The 22,703-nt window shown below is 36.7% G+C and overlaps 2 protein-coding genes across 7 annotated transcripts in view; both read right to left on the reverse strand.

The window, feature by feature from the left end:
- LOC101080836 (olfactory receptor 13C9) overlaps window positions 1-22,703 on the reverse strand; it is a 238,118-nt gene that overhangs the window by 100,966 nt on the left and 114,449 nt on the right. Inside the window, exons 9-10 of one of the 6 annotated variants that reach the window (XR_006588489.1) lie at window positions 14,066-14,133; window positions 11,501-11,911 (exon numbers count right to left, since the gene is read on the reverse strand). The exons of 4 other annotated variants lie outside the window; for them this stretch is intronic. The gene's annotated coding sequence lies outside the window, so the exon portion shown is untranslated. Of the gene's footprint in view, window positions 1-11,492; window positions 14,134-22,703 lie in introns of those variants that run through there. One more of the 6 variants, XR_006588488.1, reaches the window with a different exon arrangement.
- On the reverse strand, window positions 1,041-4,830 carry LOC111557478 (olfactory receptor 13C7-like). The gene has a single exon (XM_045042508.1). The coding sequence runs from the start codon at window positions 2,217-2,219 to the stop codon at window positions 1,248-1,250; it is 972 nt and encodes a 323-aa protein (XP_044898443.1). The 5' UTR covers window positions 2,220-4,830; the 3' UTR covers window positions 1,041-1,247.

Consider the following 22,703-nt stretch of genomic DNA (forward strand, 5'->3'; position numbering starts at 1 on the left):
AAGCTGTGAATAGTCTTTAATATTTCTGTTCTTAATTTAAGTGCCAGCCTGTATACCACAGGACTATGCACTCCTTGATCATGTTTGGGATTTTGTCTCCATGTGTTTGTTTTTTTGATATCACCAATAGTTAGCATAATGTCTGAGACAAAATATTCAGTAAATACTGATTACTTGGATAATTTAATGCAGGAACAAATGACTGACTGAATGAATGAATAGAAAGCTCTTATTCTACAGGCAATTCATCTAACTGAAAAGATACCTAATTTGTGATACTTTAAGCCCACTATTACCATGTTCTCAGAGAATTATATGAACAAGTTCTTTAGAAGCTAATTTTTTGAGTCATTAACAGTAACAATGGTTTTCACTCAGATGCCACTACTCATCTATTGAAACATATGATAAGCCCTCAATCAGCTGGGGTGCCTGCATAGTGACACACATTCCCTCAGACACTTCTTCACAGAAGGGTGTCTGCCAGTTTGCAGCCAAAAGGAAGTCAGACCTAGGAAAAACAGCTTCATTTTTCTACTCTTGTCTCTCTATGGCATATACACAGGCTAGGTACCTAATACCCTAAAAAGCTCACTCTTTTCCTTTATATGATTGAAGGCCACCCCATTAGTAACTATTTACATTGAGTTCTAGTTTATCTTCCTAAGAAAGATAGGAGACTAGAAAACCAATGCACATAGAAGGTAAGAGGTTAAGACAACAAAATGGCATTTCCTTTCACATAAGATTACAGAACCCATTATTCCAGAGTTAAACTAAATTATGTTATCCATGAGAAGGTGGATGGTTTGGATGAGAATCCTTTTACCCATAAATTGCTGTCCCTTTCTTCTTTAATCTAGTCATGAAGGGAAAAGGTACGCCCTACATTTCTCTCACATTTAAATATCAGGAACAGGGGCGCCTGGGTGGCGCAGTCGGTTAAGCGTCCGACTTCAGCCAGGTCACGATCTCGCGGTCCGTGAGTTCGAGCCCCGCGTCAGGCTCTGGGCTGATGGCTCAGAGCCTGGAGCCTGTTTCCGATTCTGTGTCTCCCTCTCTCTCTGCCCCTCCCCCGTTCATGCTCTGTCTCTCTCTGTCCCAAAAATAAATAAACGTTGAAAAAAAATTAAATATCAGGAACAGAAAAATTAGAATTTCAGGAGTTAATGGTACCACCAATCCTTATATTTAGTTTGGAACCTACAGGTGAGATCCAGTTCTGCATTCAGAGTAAAGGAATTTGATTAAAGCATTGACATTCCCTCTGAGGAGCATTTCTGACACAGCATATTCTTCACAGCTTCCTTCACATCTTTGTTCCTCAAACTATAGATGAGGGGATTGAGCATAGGTGTCACAACTCCATAGAAGAGAGAGATGATTTTGTCTGTGACTTGTACTTTGTCTGTACCAGAGAAGTCTTTAGCCTTAGGTTTTGCATACATGAAGAGGATGGTTCCATAGAATATAATCACCACAGTTAGGTGGGCGGAGCAGGTGGAGAAGGCTTTGCGCTTCCCCTCTGCAGAAGGAATCTTCAGGATAGTGGAGAGAATGAAAATATAGGAAACAAAAATGAAAAGTACTGGGACCACAAGAAAGATAACATTAGCAATAACCATGCTAATAATATTTATGGAGATATCAGCACAAGCCAATTTTAAGACAGCCAAGATTTCACAAGTAAAATGATTAATGACATTATCCCCACAGAAAGGAAGCCGCATTGCAAGAGAGGTTTGCAACACAGAATTGACACCCCCTGCAATCCAGGACCCAGCAGCCATGGACATGTATGAAGTCTTGCTCATAATAACGGAGTATCTCAGAGGGTTACAGATGGCCGCATAGCGGTCAAATGCCATCATGCTCAGAAGGACACACTCTGTGGCTCCCATAGCAAAGGAGAGAAACATTTGCACTCCACACCCAGAGAAGGAAATGGTTTTCTGTGAAGTTAAGAAGCTGCTGAGAAATAGGGGAATAGAAGAACTGGTATAGCAAATGTCCAAGAATGATAAGTTACTGAGGAAAAAGTACATGGGGGTGTGCAAGTGGGAGTCACAGACACTTACAATGATGATGATTCCATTTCCCAGCAGGATAACCAGGTACATACACAGCACCATCACAAAGTAAATGGCCTCAAGCTCTGGATAGCCAGAAAGCCCCAGTAGGACAAATTCTGTCACAGAAGACTGATTGGTCTTTCCCATGCTAATATTTTCTTTCAACAAAATGAATTCTGTAGCAGCCAGAATACATGTGGATCTGTTACAGCAGTGTTTGCAAGAGGTGTTTGCATCCTTAAGCGGCTTCTCTTATGGGTAATACAGACTTATGACTGGATAGAAAGATAGCATAAGAATATGTTATGATCCTCTAAGCTCAGTTATAGACTTTTAGATATCATGAAGGAGGCTTTGGCTCAAAACAACAAAAAAAGACCTTGTTAGAAAAGAGATTCAGAACACATACAACTGGTTTATAAATATGTATCTAACTTACATTATAAATTTGAAATTTGAATGCAATGTCACCATAACATTTTTACCAAACAATCCAGAACAAAATATGTTACCCTCAACAAAATCACTGTTCTTCACTTATTAAAACAAAATACTGTATGTAAGTCCTGCTGCAATGGTACTTTAACCTCAGAATTTTGTGGCTAGAAAACAAGATGAAAAAGATATTCTTCAGAAAAAGAACTTTTGGTCAATGCTAATCTGGGGAGAAATGTATACCTGTAATACCCTAAGAATATTAACTATAGGCATTACTAATGGTCAAAAAACAAACTTTTGGATTAAATTATTCTTTTTCGTCTTTTTCAGCACAAATTGGGATGTCTAGGTAACTCTATTGTCCTGCCTAATACATATAACGAATTACAGGTTGATCTCAGAAAAACTCTAGTGCACATGTCTCAATCTACAAACCCTAATAAAGGTATAACCTAAGAAATTTAAGTTATGAGGGATTTACTCTTTTACTTGCAGGCATGAGAAAATACATATTATCTTTTCCCTGCACAGAAATCAGCTTCTGTTCTAACAGCTTCTCTGCCAATCTTACTCTCACTGCGTATTCAGAATGCCCATAATAAAGAGAGATAGGTCACTCAAAATATTCTTAAGCACGGTAATATGTTATAATTACTTATATCCCCACTTCACTAGAATATAGAATATTTTTATATCAAAATGACAGAAACAGAAGTCCTACTTTTTTGTGAGATTGCTACACTCATAAATTCCATCTCAATAAGTTCAATAATATAACTAAAAGAACTATCTGTTTCTCAGTTTTCATTTATACCAAGTAATTGCCATTGCTACAGTAAAAACAAAAACAAAACAAAAGCAAACAAATAAAATGATTAACCAGTGGAAAAACAGAACTGACTTCCAGTAAAAATGAAAGTTGGACCTCTTTACAGTCACTTAACTAGTAGAGGAGCCTTTAAAGGAACAGCCAATGGAGCACCAAAGCAGCTTATGGTCTTTGCTGCTTTGAGGATCTTTCTAGTCCCAAAAGTAATTTAAAGTTCACAATGTGGATTGGTTAGAATTTAGAAACTTTCTAGTACTTTTGGGATGAAGTCCCCTAGAAGCAATTAAAACAAAGTTCCTAATACAATTAAAATGAAATGTAACTCACAAAACAAATAATTTTTCTGACTTTACACCTTCTGGGAAGAGCAAATTTAGAACTGCTACCCAGGTAAAATGGCCAAGACACAATACGCCAAACTTAACCAATCTATTGTTCCGTCATGCCCACACATATGAGACAACATGCAGCAGAACAGATCAACAATTCCCATGAGGTGAGCAAACCACACTTTACTTACAGGAAAAGAAATCCCAACTTGAGATTATTATGACATTTGCTATGCCTATCTTTTGAAATCAGTACCAACATTTGAAGAATTCAATCATTTTATATGAATGCTATGAAATACTCTTCCAGCATGAAAATAAGGGAAACCATTGTGAGAAGTCTTATAAAGGGAACAAAATTTGACAACACTCTTTTTTGTCAGTGGACAATATTTTTTAAAAGTCACTGAGTGAAATATGCAACATAATCCTGAGCAATGGGAAAACAATTTACACCATGAAAGACGGTATTATATACTGCAACAATACAAATTTGAAGAGCAATTCCCAAAGTTCTTAACTTTATACAAGTACTTTTTCAGTATACTGGCTCATAATGCAAATGTTGAGCATGTTTTCTCATTAATGCTCAGTGGACAAAAGAATTAAACAGTTTTGATGTGAGCAAGATAAAAGCTATATTACAATACAAATGCAAGATAGACTGCAAATGCAAGGAGTTTTATAAGGAAATTATACAAAACAAAGAAATGTTAAATGAAGAAAAATACTTACAATTAAAGAGGTACGTAGAATAGATACTTAAAATTTACTTCAGATAAACAACAAATAATTTTTAGTACAAGTATTTCCTATGCAATATTTTTATTTTATCCCAGTATACATGTGCAAAAGCATTCAGAAATAATTCAAATTTAACTGGGGATTATCTATTTTCATATGCTAACCTGGCAACCCTAACTTCTTGTGCCAGGTTTCGCTTGAAATCAAGTCTAAGCCCAGGTTGCACCACCTAGCACCATTCCCAGGCATTGGAGGGAGTACAGAATCCAGGTGCCTGGGAAGTACTACTCACAATAATACTGTGAGACAGTACTATTTTTATTTTTTTTAACTTTTTATTTACTTATTTTGAGAGAGAGAGAGCACATGCAGGCAGGGGTGTAGTGGCAGAGAGAGGAAAGAGAATCCCAAGCAGGCTCTGCACAGTCAGCACAGAGCCCACCGTGGGGCTTGAACCCACAAACCATGAGCCCATGACCCGAGCCAAAATCAAGAGTCGGACACAACAAAATGAGCCACCCAGATGCCCCAAGACTGTACTATTTTTTAAACTTTCAATATTCTCAAAAAGAGAATATTTAGTGTATTTCTCTAAACCATTCTAGTCAATACAGGATTATACATCTGTTGTCTCAGATGTACCCAGCCACTGCATAAATATCACCTACAGCTACAACCCTCTTCCCTTTCCAGGACAAATATGGTAAGAAGAAACTAACATGAACTTATAGGGTTTCATGATCTAGTACTGCTCTTCAACATTTCCAAGATATGGTCTATCATCTCAACTTCCCACTTTTTCATTTCATTTAATTCAGCGTTTACTAACTGAGGCCTCCTCATTCCAGGAACTATGTCTGCTTCTTCCTCAAATCCCATAAATTATTTTAGTCCCCTGCCAGGTACTACATCCCATTACAAGAATAGCAAGCAATGCCTAGGGTCTTAATATCTGGGGTTAACTCCCCTAATGATGATTACCTCTCTCTACATCCCATTACAAAAGTCAAATCTACATGTTGCCCCCTCCATTTTGCTGTGAAGATCATTCACTGAATTTTTTATTTCCATTATGCTTTTTTTTCAGTTCTAAAATTTCCATTTGTTGTTGTTGTTGTTTTCTACATCTTTCCTGAGACTTTGGTTCTCTGCTTAGGTCTTCTATATTTTCATTTGTTCTTAGTGTATGTGTATAATTGCTCACTGAGATATTTTATAATGGCTGCTTTAAATTCCTTGTCAAATAATTTCAATGTCTGTTCATTTTTTTTGTATCTGGAGATTGTCCTATATCAAATTGAGATACCTGATTCTTTGTATGAGGAGTGATATTCATTTGTATCCTGGATATTTTAGGTACTATGAGAGTCTGGATCTTATTCAGACCTTCTGTTTTAACAGGACTCCTCTAAAACCACGCCCTTTACAAAAGGAAATCATCACCTCGTTCTTGCCAGATTCAGCAAAAGTTTAGTCTCCTCACATGGACTTTATGACACAGTGGGGGTAGAAAGATTTGTTACTACTGGGCTGTGGTAAAAGCCTTGACTTTCCACTAATCCTCCTCTGAAAGTCTATGTGGAGGGAAAGAGCAGATGGAAGAAGGTTAAAATCTAGGCTCCCCACTTGATATGTGCTGAAGTAGGGAAGTAGGGCTGTAGTATTTTTCTCTCGTGTTTGGCTGGAATAGGCAATTACCGCTGTTATGTTTTTTGTCTTGCTAAGCCACCCCTTTCTGTTCCACTAGAGTAAGATTTTCTTGTGCTTTTCTGTTTGTTCCCATTGGTGTTTCCAAGTTGTAGGCTTATCTAGCACTCAGTCTGAGATATATAGAAAGCAAAAATAAAACCCAGGAAACTCACTGCTTTTTGTTTCCTTAGATCCCAAAGTCCCTAGCTGGTCTCTTTCTCTCCATCTTTCAGAGTCTTCTTATGTTTTCTTTACACATAATGTCCAGAGCTTTCACTGTATTTAATAAAATAGAGAGAAGTATCTATTCCATCTTGTCTGCTACCAGAAATCCCTATATCTATTTTAAAAGTGAATCCATTAGTATAATCTTCCCTAGAAAATACTCCAGCCAGAATGACTTCTCAATGAATTTTTAAACTCTTATAAGGAAGAAATAAATTAAATTCTACATAATCTATTCACAGATAGAAAACAGAAAACTCCCTTAATTCATTTTTATGAGGTCAGTATAAACTGTATACCAATATGTAACATATGGGGTTTTTTTTCTTTTTCTTTAAAAAGAAAAATTACAAAAATGAACTATTGGGACCTCATCAAAATAAAAAGCTTCTGCACAGCAAAGGAAACAATCAGCAAAACTAAAAGGCAACCAACAGAATGGGAGAAGATATTTGCAAACAACATATCAGATAAAGGGTTAGTATCCAAGGTCTATAAAGAACTTATCAAACTCAACACCCAAAAAGCAAATAATCCAGTGAAGAAATGGGGAAAAGACATGAATAGACACTTCTCCAAAGAAGACAGCCAACCGACACATGAAAAAAAATGCTCAACATCACTCATCATCAGGGAAATACAAATTAAAACCACAATGAGATACCACCTTACACCAGTCAGAATGGCTAAAATAAACAACTCAGGCAACAACAGATATTGGTGAGGATGTGGAGAAAAAGGATCTCTTTTGCACTGCTTGTGGGAATGCAAACTGGTGCAGTCACTCTGGAAAACAGAATTCCTCAAAAAATTAAAAATAGAACTACCATACGACCCAGCAATTGCACCACTAGGTATTTATACAAGAGATACAGGTGTGTTGTTTTGAAGGGGCACACGCACCCCCATGTTTATAGCAGCACTATTGACAATAGCCAAAGTATGGAAAAAGCCCAAATGTCATCAATGGATGAATAAAGAAGATATTATGCTAAGCGAAATTAGCCAGTCAGAGAAAGACAAATATCATATGACTTCATTCATAGGAATTTAAGATACAAACCCGATTAACATAAGGGAAGGGAAGCAAAAATAATATAAAAACAAGGAGGGGGACAAAACATAAGAGACTCTTAAATATGGAGAACAAACTGAGGGTTTCTGGAGAGGTTGTGGGTGGGGGGATAGGCTAAATGGGTAAGGGGAATTAGAGAGGACACTTGTTGGGATGAGCACTGGGTACGGTACACAGGGGATGAATCACTGGAATCTACTCCTGAAATCATTATAGCACTATATGCTAACTAACTTGGATGTAAATTTAAAAAAAAGTAAATTTTTTAAAAAGAATACTCAAAACAAAAGAATTAAAGGACAAGTGGGTGGCTCAGTCAATTAAGACCAACTCTTGATTTTGTCTCAGGTCATGATGTCACAATTTGTGAGATGGAGCCCCACATTGGGCTCTGGGCTGACAGTGTGGAGCTGTCTCTCTCAGAGAGACAGAGAGAGACAGTTGTCTCTCTCTGCCTCTCAAAATAAATAAACATTTAAAAAAAGTTAAGAACCTAGCTCCTATGAACACAGTTGGAAAAAATCCTAAAAAAAAAAATTAGAACATTGAATATAATGTTATATTTTAAAGAACAAGAGATTGCAGTTAAGTGGCATTAATTCTAGAAATGTAAATGGTTTAAAATTCAAAAACCCATTTATAAGAAAATGGTATTATTAAAAAGAGGGGCACCTGGGTGGCTCAGTCGATTAAGCATCTGACTCTTGGTTTCAGCTCAGGTCATGATCTCACAGTTTCATGGGTTCAAGTCTCATGGTGGGCTCTGTACTGACAGTTCAGAGCCTGCTTGGGATTCTCTGTCTCCCTCTCTCTCTGCCCCTCTCGCACTTGCACTGTCTCTGTCTCTCTCAAAATAAATAAATAAACTTAAAAAAAAAAAAAGAGGGGCACGTGGGTGGCTCAGTTGGTCAAGCCTCCGGCTTCGGCTCAGGTCATGATCTCGCAGTTAGTGAGTTAGAGCCCCACGTCAGGCTCTGTGCTAACAGCTCAGAGCCTGGAGCCTGCTTCAGATTCTGTGTCTCCCTCTGTCTGTCTGTCCCTCCCCCACTTGCGCTCTGTCTCTGTCTCTCTCTCAAAAATAAACAAACGTTAAAAAATTAAAAAAAAAAAGAAATATCACATAGTAACATTTATAGAGGCATAAAATTACTGTAAAATTATTGCTCTGTGTTTTTAAACCTATGGAACAAGTTTCATTTTGCCATAGCTCCTGTTCATGTAATTAACTACTCGAAAGCACTCCCTTGCCTTTTTCATCTCTATATATCCATACAATGTTGACATTATGTAAAAGTTCTTTCATATAATTGGATCTCAAATAGGAATAAAATTAAAGAAACAGAAAAAATGTCTACAATGCTATTAAAGTACTGTTGGCTACTACTTTTTTTTATTGAAGTATGGTTTTGATATACAATGTTACTTCAGGTATACAACATAATGATTCAATAAGTCTGTAAGTTGTGTTAGCTCACCACAAGGTAGCTACCATCAGTCACCATATAACACTATTACATCAGGCCCTGTGCTGGCAGCTCAGAGCCTGAAGCCTGTTTCAGATAACATGTGTGTGTCTCTCTCTGCCCCTCCCCAACTCACGCTCTGATTCTCTCTCTCTCTCAAAAATAAATAAATCTTAAATTTAAAAAAAAAATGGCAGCTCATATAACATTATTACAGTGCCACTGATTATATTCTCTATGTTGTACCGTTGCTCCCCGTGACTTATTCATTCATAACTAGAAGCTTGTATCTCCCACTCCCCTTCACCAATTTTGTCCATCCCCACCCCCCACTCCCAAAAATAAATACAGATTCAAAAATTTTTTAATAAAAAAACATGTCTGTTAAAATCACAACCTTCCTACTAATAAATACACTCTAAAGGTGTAGGGTAATATAAATATGCATGAAGTTAAAAATAATAAGATCTCGGGCAGGGCCAGAGAGCCAGTTGTGAGGAGAAATGGAGTTAGAGGAGGCAGCTGGGGAGCAATTGAAATAGTGTACTGGCCACTCAGATAAGGCTGGGCACCCATAGCTTTGGTTATTGCATCCTTGTGTTTTCCCATCCCACCAAGGAAAAATATACTACACTGCAATGACTCTTCTGTTCTATAAAAAGGGCATCTTAAAAAGGTCTATAATGAGGTGGTGCCTGGGTGGCTCAGTTGGTTAAGCATCCAACTTTTGATCTCAGTTCAGGTCTTGATCTCAGGGTCATGAGTTCAAGTCCCACATTGAAAAAAAAAAAAAAGTAAAGAAGGTCTATTATGGGAATTAGGCTTTGCTCATTAAAAAGAGGGAGTGAAGAAGAGAATCTCTGATCCCAGTCTTTTTCCATTGTCATTACTCTCAAAAGTCAAAGGTAAGTGGAGAATAACTGTTTAACTCTCTATTTACTTTTCATTTCCTATTTCCAATTTGCAAATATTTTGACATCAGTTACAATTGCCTTAAAAAATGACACAGGATAATTCAAAATATACAATTATTTTAGAAAGTAGGTTAGAAAGTCAGAACTGCACTATGCTTTCAAGTTTGTAATATATGTAGTACATACATATGAATATATTAAAATATTAATAATTACAACTGAAATTATGGATTAATTTCTTCATTTGGGTTTTTCCATGTTTCCCACTTTTCTGCAATAAGTATGTATTGTTTTATTTAACCAGAAAATTTTTAATTTATTTTTTATTACTTTATTATTTAAATTCAAGTGAGTTAACATACAGTGTAGTATTGGTTTCAGGAGTAGAACCCAGTGGTTCATCACTTACATATAATACCCAGTGCTCATCATAATGAGTACCCTCCTTAATTCCCATCACCCACGTAGCCTGTCCCCCAAGCCCCCTTATATTCAGTGTCCTGAAAGGGAAAAATATGCAGCCAAGAACTCTTTATCCAGCAAGCCTGTCATTCAGAATAGAAGGAGATATAAAAACTTTCCCAGACAAACAAAAACTAAAGGAGTTCATGGCCATTAAACCAGTCCTACAAGAAATTTTAAGAAGGACTCTCTGAGTGGAGAAAAAAAAGACCAAAGCAACAAAGACTACCAAGGACCAGAGAATATCACCAGAAATACCAACTCTACAGGTAACACAATAGCACCAAATTCAATCTTTCAATAACCACTCTGAATATAAATGGACTAAATCCTCTAATCAAAAGACATAGGGTATCAGAATGGACTTAAAAAATCCATCTATATGCTGCATTTATAAGAGACTCATTTTAGACCTAAAGACACTTGCAGATTAAAGGTGAGGGAATGGAGAACCATCTGTCATGCTAATGGATGTCAAAAGAAAGCTAGAGTAGCCACACTTATATCAGACAAACTAGATTTTAAAACAAAGACTATGGGGTACCTAGGTGGCTCAGTTGGTTGAATGTCCAACTTCGGCTCATTTCATGATCTCACAGTTTGTGGGTCAAGCCCTGCATCCAGCTCTATACTGACAGCTCAGAGCCTGGAGCCTGCTTCAGATTCTGTATCTCCCTCTCTCTCTGCCCCTCCCCTGCTTGTTCTCTCTCTTTCTCTCTCTCTCTCTCCCTCTCAAATAAATAAAAATTTTTTTAAAAGACTGTAACAAGAGATGAAGAAGGGTATTATATCATAATTAAGGAGTCTATCAAGAAGAGCTAACGATTGTAAATATTTATGCCCCCAAATATATAAATCAATTAATCACAAACATAAAGAAACCCATTGATAATAATACCATAATAGTAGGAGACTTTAATACCCTACTTACAACATGGACTGATCATCTAAGCAGAAAATCAATAAGGAAACAATGGCTTTGAATGACACACTGGACTAGATGGACTTAACAGATATATTCAGAACATTTCATCCTAAAGCAGCAGATTATGCATTCTTCTCCAGTGCACATGGAACATATTCCAGAATAGATCACACATTGGGACACAAATCAGCCCTCAACAAGTACTAAAAGATCAAGATCATACCATGCATATCTTCAGATCAAAATGCTATGAAACTTGAAATCAACCACAAGAAAAAAATTTTGGAAAGCCCCCAAATACATGGAGGTCAAAGAACATCCTACTAAAAAATGAATGGTTTAACCAGAAAAGTTAAAAAGAAGTAAAGGAAAATTTTAATTTATTAAAAATAAATTCTTGTTTAATATGTTAAACTATAATTAGGTCTTTGAGACAATATCTCTAAATCTTGAGAGCTACTGCCACCTTCCATACAATTTAAAAATACTCTTTAAATCATTTCTGGGATTACAAATTCCCTTAGAAGGAAACAAAGAAGGATTTAAATTGGCTATCAGAGCCATGTGTAGATCCTCTGGACATTCTCAGGGCCCAGAAATTAGAGGACACACATTTATTTGCTATTGATACAAATTCAAGACAGAACATTTGAGTAGGAATGACAGTCTTACCTTTGGTCTGTTCCCCTTCACACTACCCACCGAGTAATCTGAAATGGTGGGGTTCTTAACAGTGGATCCCATAGCTCAAAAAGAAGAGAGTAAAGATATCAACTAGCTAGAGAAACAGCAGCCACAATGAATTTATTATCTAGACACAAAGAGGTTGGTAAAATACTAGAAAAAGGAATGATACATAGTGATTAGTGTGCTTGTGTCTAAACTACATCCTTTTTAAAAACTGAAGTCTCAACAGGCCACACTACCTATTGTGTGTGGAGAAGGTAAGAATCCTACACAAAGAACTGAATAGGAAGCATTGCAGACTTGTAAAGATTTGTTTCAGAAAGAAAAGGAGCAATGGAAATGATAAATCATAAATTTTATATTTTTAAAACTTTTCACTTTGAACTGATTTTAAACTTTCAGAAAAGTTACAAAATTATTTCAAAGAGTTCTCTTATGTATCTTCCCTAACCTCTAATGTTAACATCAGAACCACAGTATAATTATCAAGTATAAGAAATTAACATTGGTATATTATATTAACTATAGACTTTATTCAAATTTCACAAATTTTCTACTAATATCTTTTTCTGTTCCAGGGTCCTCTTCAGGATCCCACATTGTATATACATGTTATTTATCCCTTGTCCCTTCCATTCCAGTCTATAACTATTCCTCAATCTTTTTTCTTTTATTAATTTGAAAAGTTCTATATTAAAAAAGAAAAAAATAAATATGGACAAAAAGAATTATTAAATCAAAGAAGTATCTTGAATATCTATGAATATCATTTTACAATATTCATTTCTCCTTAGGATGAAAAAGGCGGGTGGGGCGGGGGGAGTGTCAGCCTGAGAGACTAGATTAAATTAACCGGTGTTGTCCACTTGTTGTATGCCAATGACTATCACATATCACATAGAGTTTTTCAAACCAGTTCTATAAAATAGGTGTTATTATGCTAATATTACAGATGACACATCATGCTCAGGCAAGTTAAGTGTGTTGCCCGAGATCTGTATAGTTATGAAGCCACAGAGCCAAGACTGAACTGGACTCTAAGTTGTCTGACTCCAAGCCAAGTGTTCTTTCCATTAAGGTGTGGTATTGTTTCATAAATAAATCTTATCAGCAGTCCAGACAAAAGGATAAAAGGATTAGAGCACAGTAGGCTTCCACAGCACAGCCTTAGAGATGGTCAGAGCATGCAGGATGACCTAAGTGAATCAATTCCAGGATTGAACTTAATGCTCAGATAGAAGTTCCCGCTAGATAAGAGCTACATACTTTTGCTATGTTTCCAGGAACAAAAAAAGAAAATTGCACTTGTTTTCCACAGTGGAAAAAACAACAACAACAACAGCAGCAGCAACAACAACAGGATAATTCTCAATACCATGTAGAAAAACGAGAAAGGGTCTTTGCCTTTTTTTTGGCCTTTGCCTTTGTTCATTCCATCCTATTTATTATTTCCTTTTGGGGCACATAGGACTTATTTGCTGATACAAGCACTGGGGATCTCCTATGAGGGATGTTTCATATTGTGAAGAATGAAGTTGCTATATAAACAATAGGAGACAGTCAGTCTGGAACTAGAATTCAATACCTAGTGCTAGGAATTTTCTCCTGAGGATGCCTTCCAGGATAGACGTCATGTAGCCTGATATAAGAGGCTCATGGGGCAAAATATGAAGTGCTGTCTGAATTTATATGATTTATAGACAAACTTCTGTTGACAAGTACAGGGGAAGACAGGTAGATACACATGATCCATGAGTCTCAGAATGTTCTTTCTTTACATAAGTGGTGCCCAGTGGTGAAAAGTAATCTAAGGACAGGTCCTTTGGGGAGACAAAAAAAAAAAAAAAAAAAAAAAAAACTCAGGGAGCCAAGAAATTGAAACTTTATCTTTTTGCGAACAAAGAGAAGTAAGCAAAAGTAACAGAAATCCCTGCTCTTTTTCCCATGGTCTTGCAATTCTAGCACTATGTCTTTCTTTTTACTATGTGCTACTGTTGTTGCAGCCTGACTGTATTGCTAACCTTGGTTACATTCTAAATAGTGGGCTCTAGTATCCCTTTGCAAAAACTGGGCTGTGTCAGTATGTCTTTTCAGAGTGGATATATTTGTGGATTGACTGGTTGAAATCAGAATGTTAAATAGCATCAATTAGTGTATGTAATAAAACAACAGAAAAACTCAAGCAAATTTCCAATCCATTGACTGTTCTTTACCTTTCTTGGGCTTTAGAGAAAGCTGGGACAAACAAATGCCTAGACCTTTCAGCTGCTTTGGTAGTCTCCTAATCATTGGAAAGAATACAAAAATATCAACCTTCACCCAGGACAGTTAAGAATTTATTCTATATTTCTTAATCAAATTATTTCTATAATCAAAAATTCTATATTTCTTAATCAAATTATTTCTATAATCAAAAATATAGTTTTATTAAAGAAAATATAGAAAACATGTACAGGATTAAGAAAATTTTAAATACTTCAAAAACAAATCTGACAAAGAAAACTACAGTTAACATTTTGATGTGGTTTCAGCTACACGTATACAAAATTTATTTATATGATCATTTATATTGCCATGAGATTTGCTTTTATCTGATAGTATATCATTAGCATTTCTCCTTGTCCTTAACTGTTCTCCAAAATGCAGTTTTCAATGGAATAACAAATGACACATCCCATCATCACACACCAGATTTTCAGCATCCTTAAAAAATTATGACTATTAGTTGGATATTTCAGAAAAATAATTATTAAATAATAGTGATGATGATGATGATGATAAAAGTAATCTTCAGGTGACTTTTCTGGAATTACTTGTAGAGTTTCACTTAAAATCAAGTTGGCCCATGTCTACAATACTGTTTTTATTAAGAAAGAAAATTGAATTCCATCAAATCATCATTTATATCCATCTAGATGATCAAATAGGGTTTTGTATTTACCTGTTTATTTGCTATATTAATAGATTTTTCAAGTTTATTTATTTACTTTGAGAGTGTGTGTGGGGGGGGGGGGGGGGGACAGGGCCAGAGAGAGAGGGAGAGAGAAAGAATCCCAAGCATTCTCCATGCTGTTAGCACAGAGCCTGATGCAGGCCTCGAACCTATGAACTGTGAGATCATGATCTGAGCCAACCAAGAGTCAGATGTTTAAATGGCTGAGTCACCCAGGCACCCCTATATTAAGAGATTTCTGGATATTAACCTTGAATTTATTATATTATTATACACTTGGATTTGGTATATATTTATTTATGATTTTTACATATATATTGAAATGAGATCAAACCATAGTTTTATTCTATTTTTGACAACTGGGATATGAAAGTGATTTTAGTTTGAGGCATCTGGGTGGCTCAGTTGGGTGTTCAGCTCTTCATTTCAGCTCAGGTCATCATCTCATGGTTCATGAGATCAAGTCCCACATTGGGCTCCGCACCGAGAGTGTGGAGCCTGCTTGGGATTCATATTCATTCTCTCTCTCTCTCTCTCTCTCCCCCCCCCCCCAGGTCCATCCCCCACTCATGCTTGCCCTCTCTCCCTCTCTCCCAATATAAATAAACATTTTTAAAAGTTATTTTAGTTTGATAAAATGATTTGCAAACTGTTCCATTATTTTTCAGACATTAAAGTCTTTATGTAGCACAGAAATTACTTTTTTTTTGAAAGTATAACCGCTTTCCTAAGTAATCTGTGTCCAATGTTCATTTTGAGGATCAAAATGGTACTAGACACAAATTGGGATCTTTATCCCAATTGAACTTCTGATAATACTGGAGTATCTACTGTGCTAATGTTGAATAAATAAATGGAAGTTTCCATGAAAGAGGTCAGCCCAGTTCTGTGAAAGCACTCAAAATGGGCATCCTACCCAAACTAATTCAGGAAGGGTTTCTAGAAAAAGATAATAACAGGGAGGGGCCTTTCCGTTTAACAAAGTATGAAAACATAACAAAGAACAAGAATGATGTTTGGGGTAAACTGTGAGAAGTTCAGTATGGCTATTGCGGAGCATGAAGAAGAAGGGTCAGAAACAGATCCAGAACTTCTATATGAGTGACATTTAGAGATGACAATCTGGTTTCAGGAGAGTCTTCTTGAAAGTAATATATCAGACAAATACAAAAAAATTAGAGCACAGCTAAGACTTCATATGGTATTAATACTATATATCATAGGGACTTATAAAATGGAAAGACCAAGGTGAACCAGAAAAAGCAAGTAAGGCATGAATGTTAATTTCAACACACCTGAGGACTGAATAGTAATTTTCAGAGGTTAAAAAAAAAAAAAAAAAGAGGATCTGTGATAGGTGCTAAAATGTTGTGATCAGAAGGCTGATTCTGGATCTAGACTGCCAGGTATTAAATCTTGGTTCTAGCTATATGACCTTGGGGAAGCTATTTAACTTCAATTTATCTGTTTGCTCCTCTGTAAAATGAGGATAATAATAGCATCTTATACTGCCATTATATAAATTACTTACCTCACGGACTGCAATGAGCCAATAGGGTAAAGTGTGTATAACAGTGCCTAGCACAGTTATTTCTCAATAAATAAGAGCTAGCTACTATTGATTCAGTCATACTAATACAAACCAACATACATAAAATCTTTATGAAAGGCACTGTTATAAGCACATTTTATATATTCATTATCGGAAGGTTTCTTTCTATAAAATAAAAATAATATAGAAGACACAGAGATATATTCCAACATACCATATATGAAAATTAAGAGAAAAAATGACTTATCATTAAATACTAGTATTATAGAGTATTATAATATACTAAATTTACTTGCCTGAAAAAAATATTAAAAATGCATACAGTTTTTTGATGATAAAAAATGAAAAGAATTACAGAATTGAGAGGAATACAAGTGTTAGGAAGTATTAGGAATACAAGTGACCTGTACTGTCAGAGGAGAAATTCCAGGCTCTGAAAAAATTGCACTAAATGTGGACACAGACTGGTTAACCTCTGAAAGCTCCTTGCAACCAATCTCAAATGTTTCCAGGTTAACTCTAGACTGGTCTTTGAAAGAAGAATAGATACACAACCCACGTGAGAAGAGAAAATATTCAAGGTATGCCCATTATAGGCTCAGACTTTAGTGCTATCACCTTTTTTTTCAATATATGAAGAGTATTGTCAAATTGGTCTCCATACAACACCCAGTGCTCATCCCAAAAGGTGCCCTCCTCAATACCCATCACCCACTCTCCCCTCCCTCCCACCCCCCATCAACCCTCAGTTTGTTCTCAGTTTTTAACAGTCTCTTATGCTTTGGCTCTCTCCCACTCTAACCTCTTTTTTTTTTCCTTCCCCTCCCCCATGAGTTTCTGTTAAGTTTCTCAAGATCCACCTAAGAGTGAAAACATATGGTATCTGTCTTTCTCTGTATGGCTTATTTCACTTAGCATAACACTCTCCAGTTCCATTCATGTTGCTACAAAGGGCCACATTTCATTCTTTCTCATTGCCACATAGTACTCAATTGTGTATATAAACCACAATTTCCTTATCCATTCATCAGTTGATGGACATTTAGGTTCTTTCCATAATTTGGCTATTGTTGAGATGCTGATATAAACATTGGGGAACAAGTGCCCCTATGCATCAGTACTCCTGTATCCCTTGGGTAAATTCCTAGCAGTGCTATTGCTGGGTCATAGGGTAGGTCTATTTTTAATTTTCTGAGGAACCTCCACACTGCTTTCCAGAGCGGCTGCACCAATTTGCATTCCCACCAACAGTGCAAGAGGGTTCCCGTTTGTCCACATCCTCTCCAGCATCTATAGTCTCCTGATTTGCTCATTTTGGCCACTCTGACTGGCGTGAGGTGATATCTGAGTGTGGTTTTGATTTGTATTTCCCTGATAAGGAGCGACGCTGAACATCTTTTCATGTGCCTGTTGGCCATCCGGATGTCTTCTTTAGAGAAGTGTCTATTCATGTTTTCTAGCCATTTCTCCACTGGGTTATTTGTTTTTCGGGTGTGGAGTTTGGTGAGTTCTTTATAGATTTTGGATGCCAGCCCTTTATCTGATATGTCATTTGCAAATATCTTTTCCCATTCCGTTGGTTGCCTTTTAGTTTTGTTGGTTGTTTCCTTTGCTGTGCAGAAGCTTTTTATCTTCAAAAGGTCCCAGTAGTTCATTTTTGCTTTTAATTCCCTTGCCTTTGGGGATGTGTGAAGTAAGAGATTGCTACGGCTGAGGTCAGAGAGGTCTTTTCCTGCTTTCTCCACTAGGGTTTTAATGGTTTCCTGTCTCACATTCAGGTCCTTTATCCATTTGGAGTTTATTTTTGTGAATAATGTAAGAAAGTGGTCTAGTTTCATTCTTCTGCATGTTGCTGTCCAGTTCTCCCAGCACCATTTGTTAAAGAGGCTGTCTTTTTTCCATTGGATGTTCTTTCCTGCTTTGCCAAAGATTAGTTGGCCATAAATTTGTGGGTTTAGTTCTGGGGTTTCTATTCTATTCCATTGCTCTATGTATCTGTTTTTGTGCCAATACCATGCTGTCTTGATGATGACAGCTTTGTAGTAGAGGCTAAAGTCTGGGATTGTGATGCCTCCTGCTTTAGTCTTCTTCAAAATTACTTTGGCTATTCGGGGCCTTTTGTGGTTCCATATGAATTTTAGGATTGCTTCTAGTTTCGAGAAGAATGCTGGTGCAATTTTGATTGGGATTGCATTGAATTTGTAGATAGCTTTGGGGAGTATTGACATTGTAACAATATTTATGCTTCCAATCCATGAGCATGGAATGTTCTTCCATTTCTTTATATCTTCTTCAATTTCCTTCATAAGCTTTCTATACTTTTCAGCATACAGATCTTTTACATCTTTGGTTAGGTTTATTCCTAGGTATTTTATGCTTCTTGGTGCAATTGTGAATGGGATCAGTTTCTTTATTTGTCTTTCTGTTGCTTCATTATTAGTGTATTAAGAATGCAACTGATTTCTGTACATTGATTTTGTATCCTGCAACTTTGCTGAATTCCTGTATCAGTTCTAGCAGGCTTCTGGTGGAGTCTATCGGGTTTTCCATGTATACTATGATGTCATCTGCAAAAAGTGAAAGCTTAACTTCATCTTGGCTCATTTTGATGCCTTTGATTTCCTTTTGTTGTCTGATTGCTGATGCTAGAACTTCCAACACCATGTTAAACAACAGCGGTGAGAGTGGGCATCCCTGTCGTGTTCCTGATCTCAGGGAAAAAGCTCTCAGTTTTTCCCCATTGAGGATGTTGTTAGCTGTGGGCTTTTCATAAATGGCTTTTATGATCTTTAAGTATGTTCCTTCTATCCCGACTTTCTCGAGGGTTTTTATTGAGAAACGTTGCTGAATTTTGTCAAATGCCTTTTCTGCATCGATTGAGAGGATCATATGGTTCTTATCTTTTCTTGTATTAATGTGATGTATCACGTTGATAGATTTGCGAAAGTTGAACCAGCCCTGCATCCCAGGAATGAATCCCACTTGATCATGGTGAATAATTCTTTTTATATGCTGTTGAATTCGATTTGCTAGTATCTTACTGAGAATTTTTGCATCCATATTCATCAGGGATATTGGCCTGTAGTTCTCTTTTTTAATGGGTCTCTGTCTGGTTTAGGAATCAAAGTAATACTGGCTTCACAGAATGAGTCTGGAAGTTTTCCTTCCCTTTCTATTTTTTGGAATAGCTTGAGAAGGATAGGTATTATCTCTGCTGTAAACGTCTGGTAGAACTCCCCTGGGAAGCCATCTGGTCCTGGACTCTTTTTTGTTGGGAGCTTTTTGATGACTGATTCAATTTCTTCACTGGTTTTGAGTCTGTTCAAGCTTTCTATGCCCTCCTGATTGAGTTCTGGAAGCGTGTGGGTGCTTAAGAATTTGTCCATTTCTTCCAGGTTGTCCAGTTTGTTGGCGTATAATTTTTCATAGTATTCCCTGATAATTGCTTGTATCTCTGAGGGATTGGTCATAATAATTCCATTTTCATTCATGATTTTATCTATTTGGGTCATCTCCCTTTTCTTTTTGAGAAGCCTGGCTAGAGGTTTATCAATTTTGTTTATTTTTTCAAAAAACCACCTCTTGGTTTCGTTGATCTGCTCTACAGTTTTTTTAGATTCTATATTGTTTATTTCTGCTCTGATCTTTATTATTTCTCTTCTTCGCTGGATTTAGGCTGTCTTTGCTGTTCTGCTTCTATTTCCTTTAGGTGTGCTGTTAGATTTTGTATTTGGAATTTTTCTTGTTTCTTGAGATAGGCCTGGATTGCAATGTATTTTCCTCTCAGGATTGTCTTTGCTGCATCCCAAAGCGTTTGGATTGTTGTATTTTCATTTTTGTTTGTTTCCATATATTTTTTAATTTCTTCTCTAATTGCCTGGTTGAACCACTCATTCTTTAGTAGGGTGTTCTTTAACCTCCATGCTTTTGGAGGTTCCACACTTTTTCCTGTGGTTGATTTCAAGCTTCATAGCATTGTGGTCTGAAAGTGTGCATGGTATGATTTCAATTCTTGTATACTTATGAAGGGCTGTTTTCTGACCCAGTATGTGTTCTATCTTAGAGAACGTTCCATGTGCACTCGAGAACAAAGTATATTCTGTTGCTTTGGGATGCAGAGTTCTAAATATATCTGTCAAGTCCATCTGATCCAATGTCTCATTCAGGGCCCTTGTTTCTTTATTGACCGTGTGTCTACATGATCTATCCATTTCTGTAAGTGGGGTGTTAAAGTCCCCTGCAATTACCACATTCTTATCAATAAGGTTGCTTATGTTTATGAGTAACTGTTTTATATATTTGGGGGCTCCCGTATTTGGCGCATAGACATTTATAATTGTTAGCTCTTCCTGATGGATAGACCCTGTAACTATTATATAATGCCCTTCTTCATCTCTTGTTACAGCCTTTAAGTTAAAGTCTAGTTTGTCTGATATAAGTATGGCTACTCCAGCTTTCTTTTGACTTCCAGTGCCATGAAAAATAGTTCTCCTTCCCCTCACTCTCAATCTGAAGGTGTCCTCAGGTCTAAAATGAGTCTCTTGTAGACAGCAAATAGATGGGTCTTGTTTTTTTATCCATTCTGATACCCTATGTCTTTTGGTTGGCGCATTTAGTCCATTTACATTCAGTGTTATTATAGAAAGATATGGGTATAGAGTCATTGTGATGTCTGTAGGTTTCATGCTTGTAGCGATGTCTCTGGTACTTTGTCTCACAGGATCCCCCTTAGGATCTCTTGTAGGGATGGTTTAGTGGTGACAAATTCCTTCAGTTTTTGTTTGTTTGGGAAGACCTTTATCTCTCCTTCTATTCTAAATGACAGATTTGCTGGATAAAGGATTCTCGGCTGCATATATTTTTCTGTTCATCACATTGAAGATCTCCTGCCATTCCTTTCTGGCCTGCCAAGTTTCAGTAGAGAGATCGGTCACAAGCCTTACAGGTCTCCCTTTATATGTTAGAGCACCTTCATCTCTAGCTGCTTTCAGAATTTTCTCTTTATCCTTGTATTTTGCCAGTTTCACTATGATATGTCATGCAGAAGATCGATTCAAGTGACGTCTGAAGGGAGTTCTCTGTGCCTCTTGGATTTCAATGCCTTTTTCCTTCCCCAGATCAGGGAAGTTCTCAGCTATGATTTCTTCAAGTACACCTTCAGCACCTTTCCCTCTCTCTTCCTCCTCTGGAATACCAATTGTGCGTAGATTATTTCTCTTTAGTGCATCACTTAGTTCTCTAATTTTCCCCTCATCCTCCTGGATTTTTTTCTCTCTCTTTTTCTCAGCTTCTTCTTTTTCCATAATTTTATCTTCTAGTTCACCTATTCTCTCCTCTGCCTCTTCAATCCGAGCCGTGGTTGTCTTCATTTTATTTTGCAGCTCATTGATAGCATTTTTTAGCTCCTCCTGGCTGTTCCTTAGTCCCTTGATCTCTGTAGTAATAGATTCTCTGCTGTCCTTTATATTGTTTTGAAGCCCAGCGATTAATTTTATGACTTTTATTCTCAATTCACTTTGTTATATTGTTTCTATCCTTTTTGACCAGTTCGTTAGCTGTTGTTATTTCTTGGAGATTCTTTTGAGGGGAATTCTTCCGTTTCATCATTTTGGATAATCCCTGGAGTGGTGCAGAACTGTGGGGGCAGTGTTATCACCTTAAACACACTACATAATTCTTTCTTTCCGAGCTAGTCAAGAGACTTAATAGTTATGATCAACAATATGATTATAAAAGTATTACAAAGTTTTAACCATGTATATTATAATAGGCACCTCAGATATCTTATGTAATTTAATACTCACAACAAATTGTCAGAGTTATTTCTTTCCCACATTTTACCATGAACCACCCTTGTCTCTGAAAATCACATGCAAAGCTATATGGCATGGTGCTGACTGTATATGGTGCGTTATTTTAAAATAAGACCAGCTTCATTTTTAATTGATTTTATTTCAGAATATTCATTAATAATGAGATTTATATCTAAATTTAAAATTATGGGGACTACTGGGTGGCTCAGTTGGTTAAGCATCCGACTTTGGCTCAGGTCATGATCTTGCAGTTCGTGGGTTCGAGCCCTGCATCAGGCTCTGTGCTGACAGCTCAGAGCCTGGAGCCTTCTTCAGATTCTGTGTCTCCCTCTCTCTCTGCCCCCCACCCCTACTCGCTCTCTCTCTCTCTCTCTCTCTCTCTCAAAAATAAAAAAATAAACATTTAAAAAATTTAAAAATATAAATTTAAAAAATTAAAAATTAAATTTAGAATTATGTTGTCCCTAGTATTTTATTAGAGACCTGACACTTCACAGCACACTTCTTAGGGTCATTGATAACTTTGCCCCTGC

This window comes from Felis catus, chromosome D4, assembly GCF_018350175.1.
Source record: "Felis catus isolate Fca126 chromosome D4, F.catus_Fca126_mat1.0, whole genome shotgun sequence".
In the NCBI taxonomy this organism is placed as follows: domain Eukaryota; kingdom Metazoa; phylum Chordata; class Mammalia; order Carnivora; family Felidae; genus Felis; species Felis catus.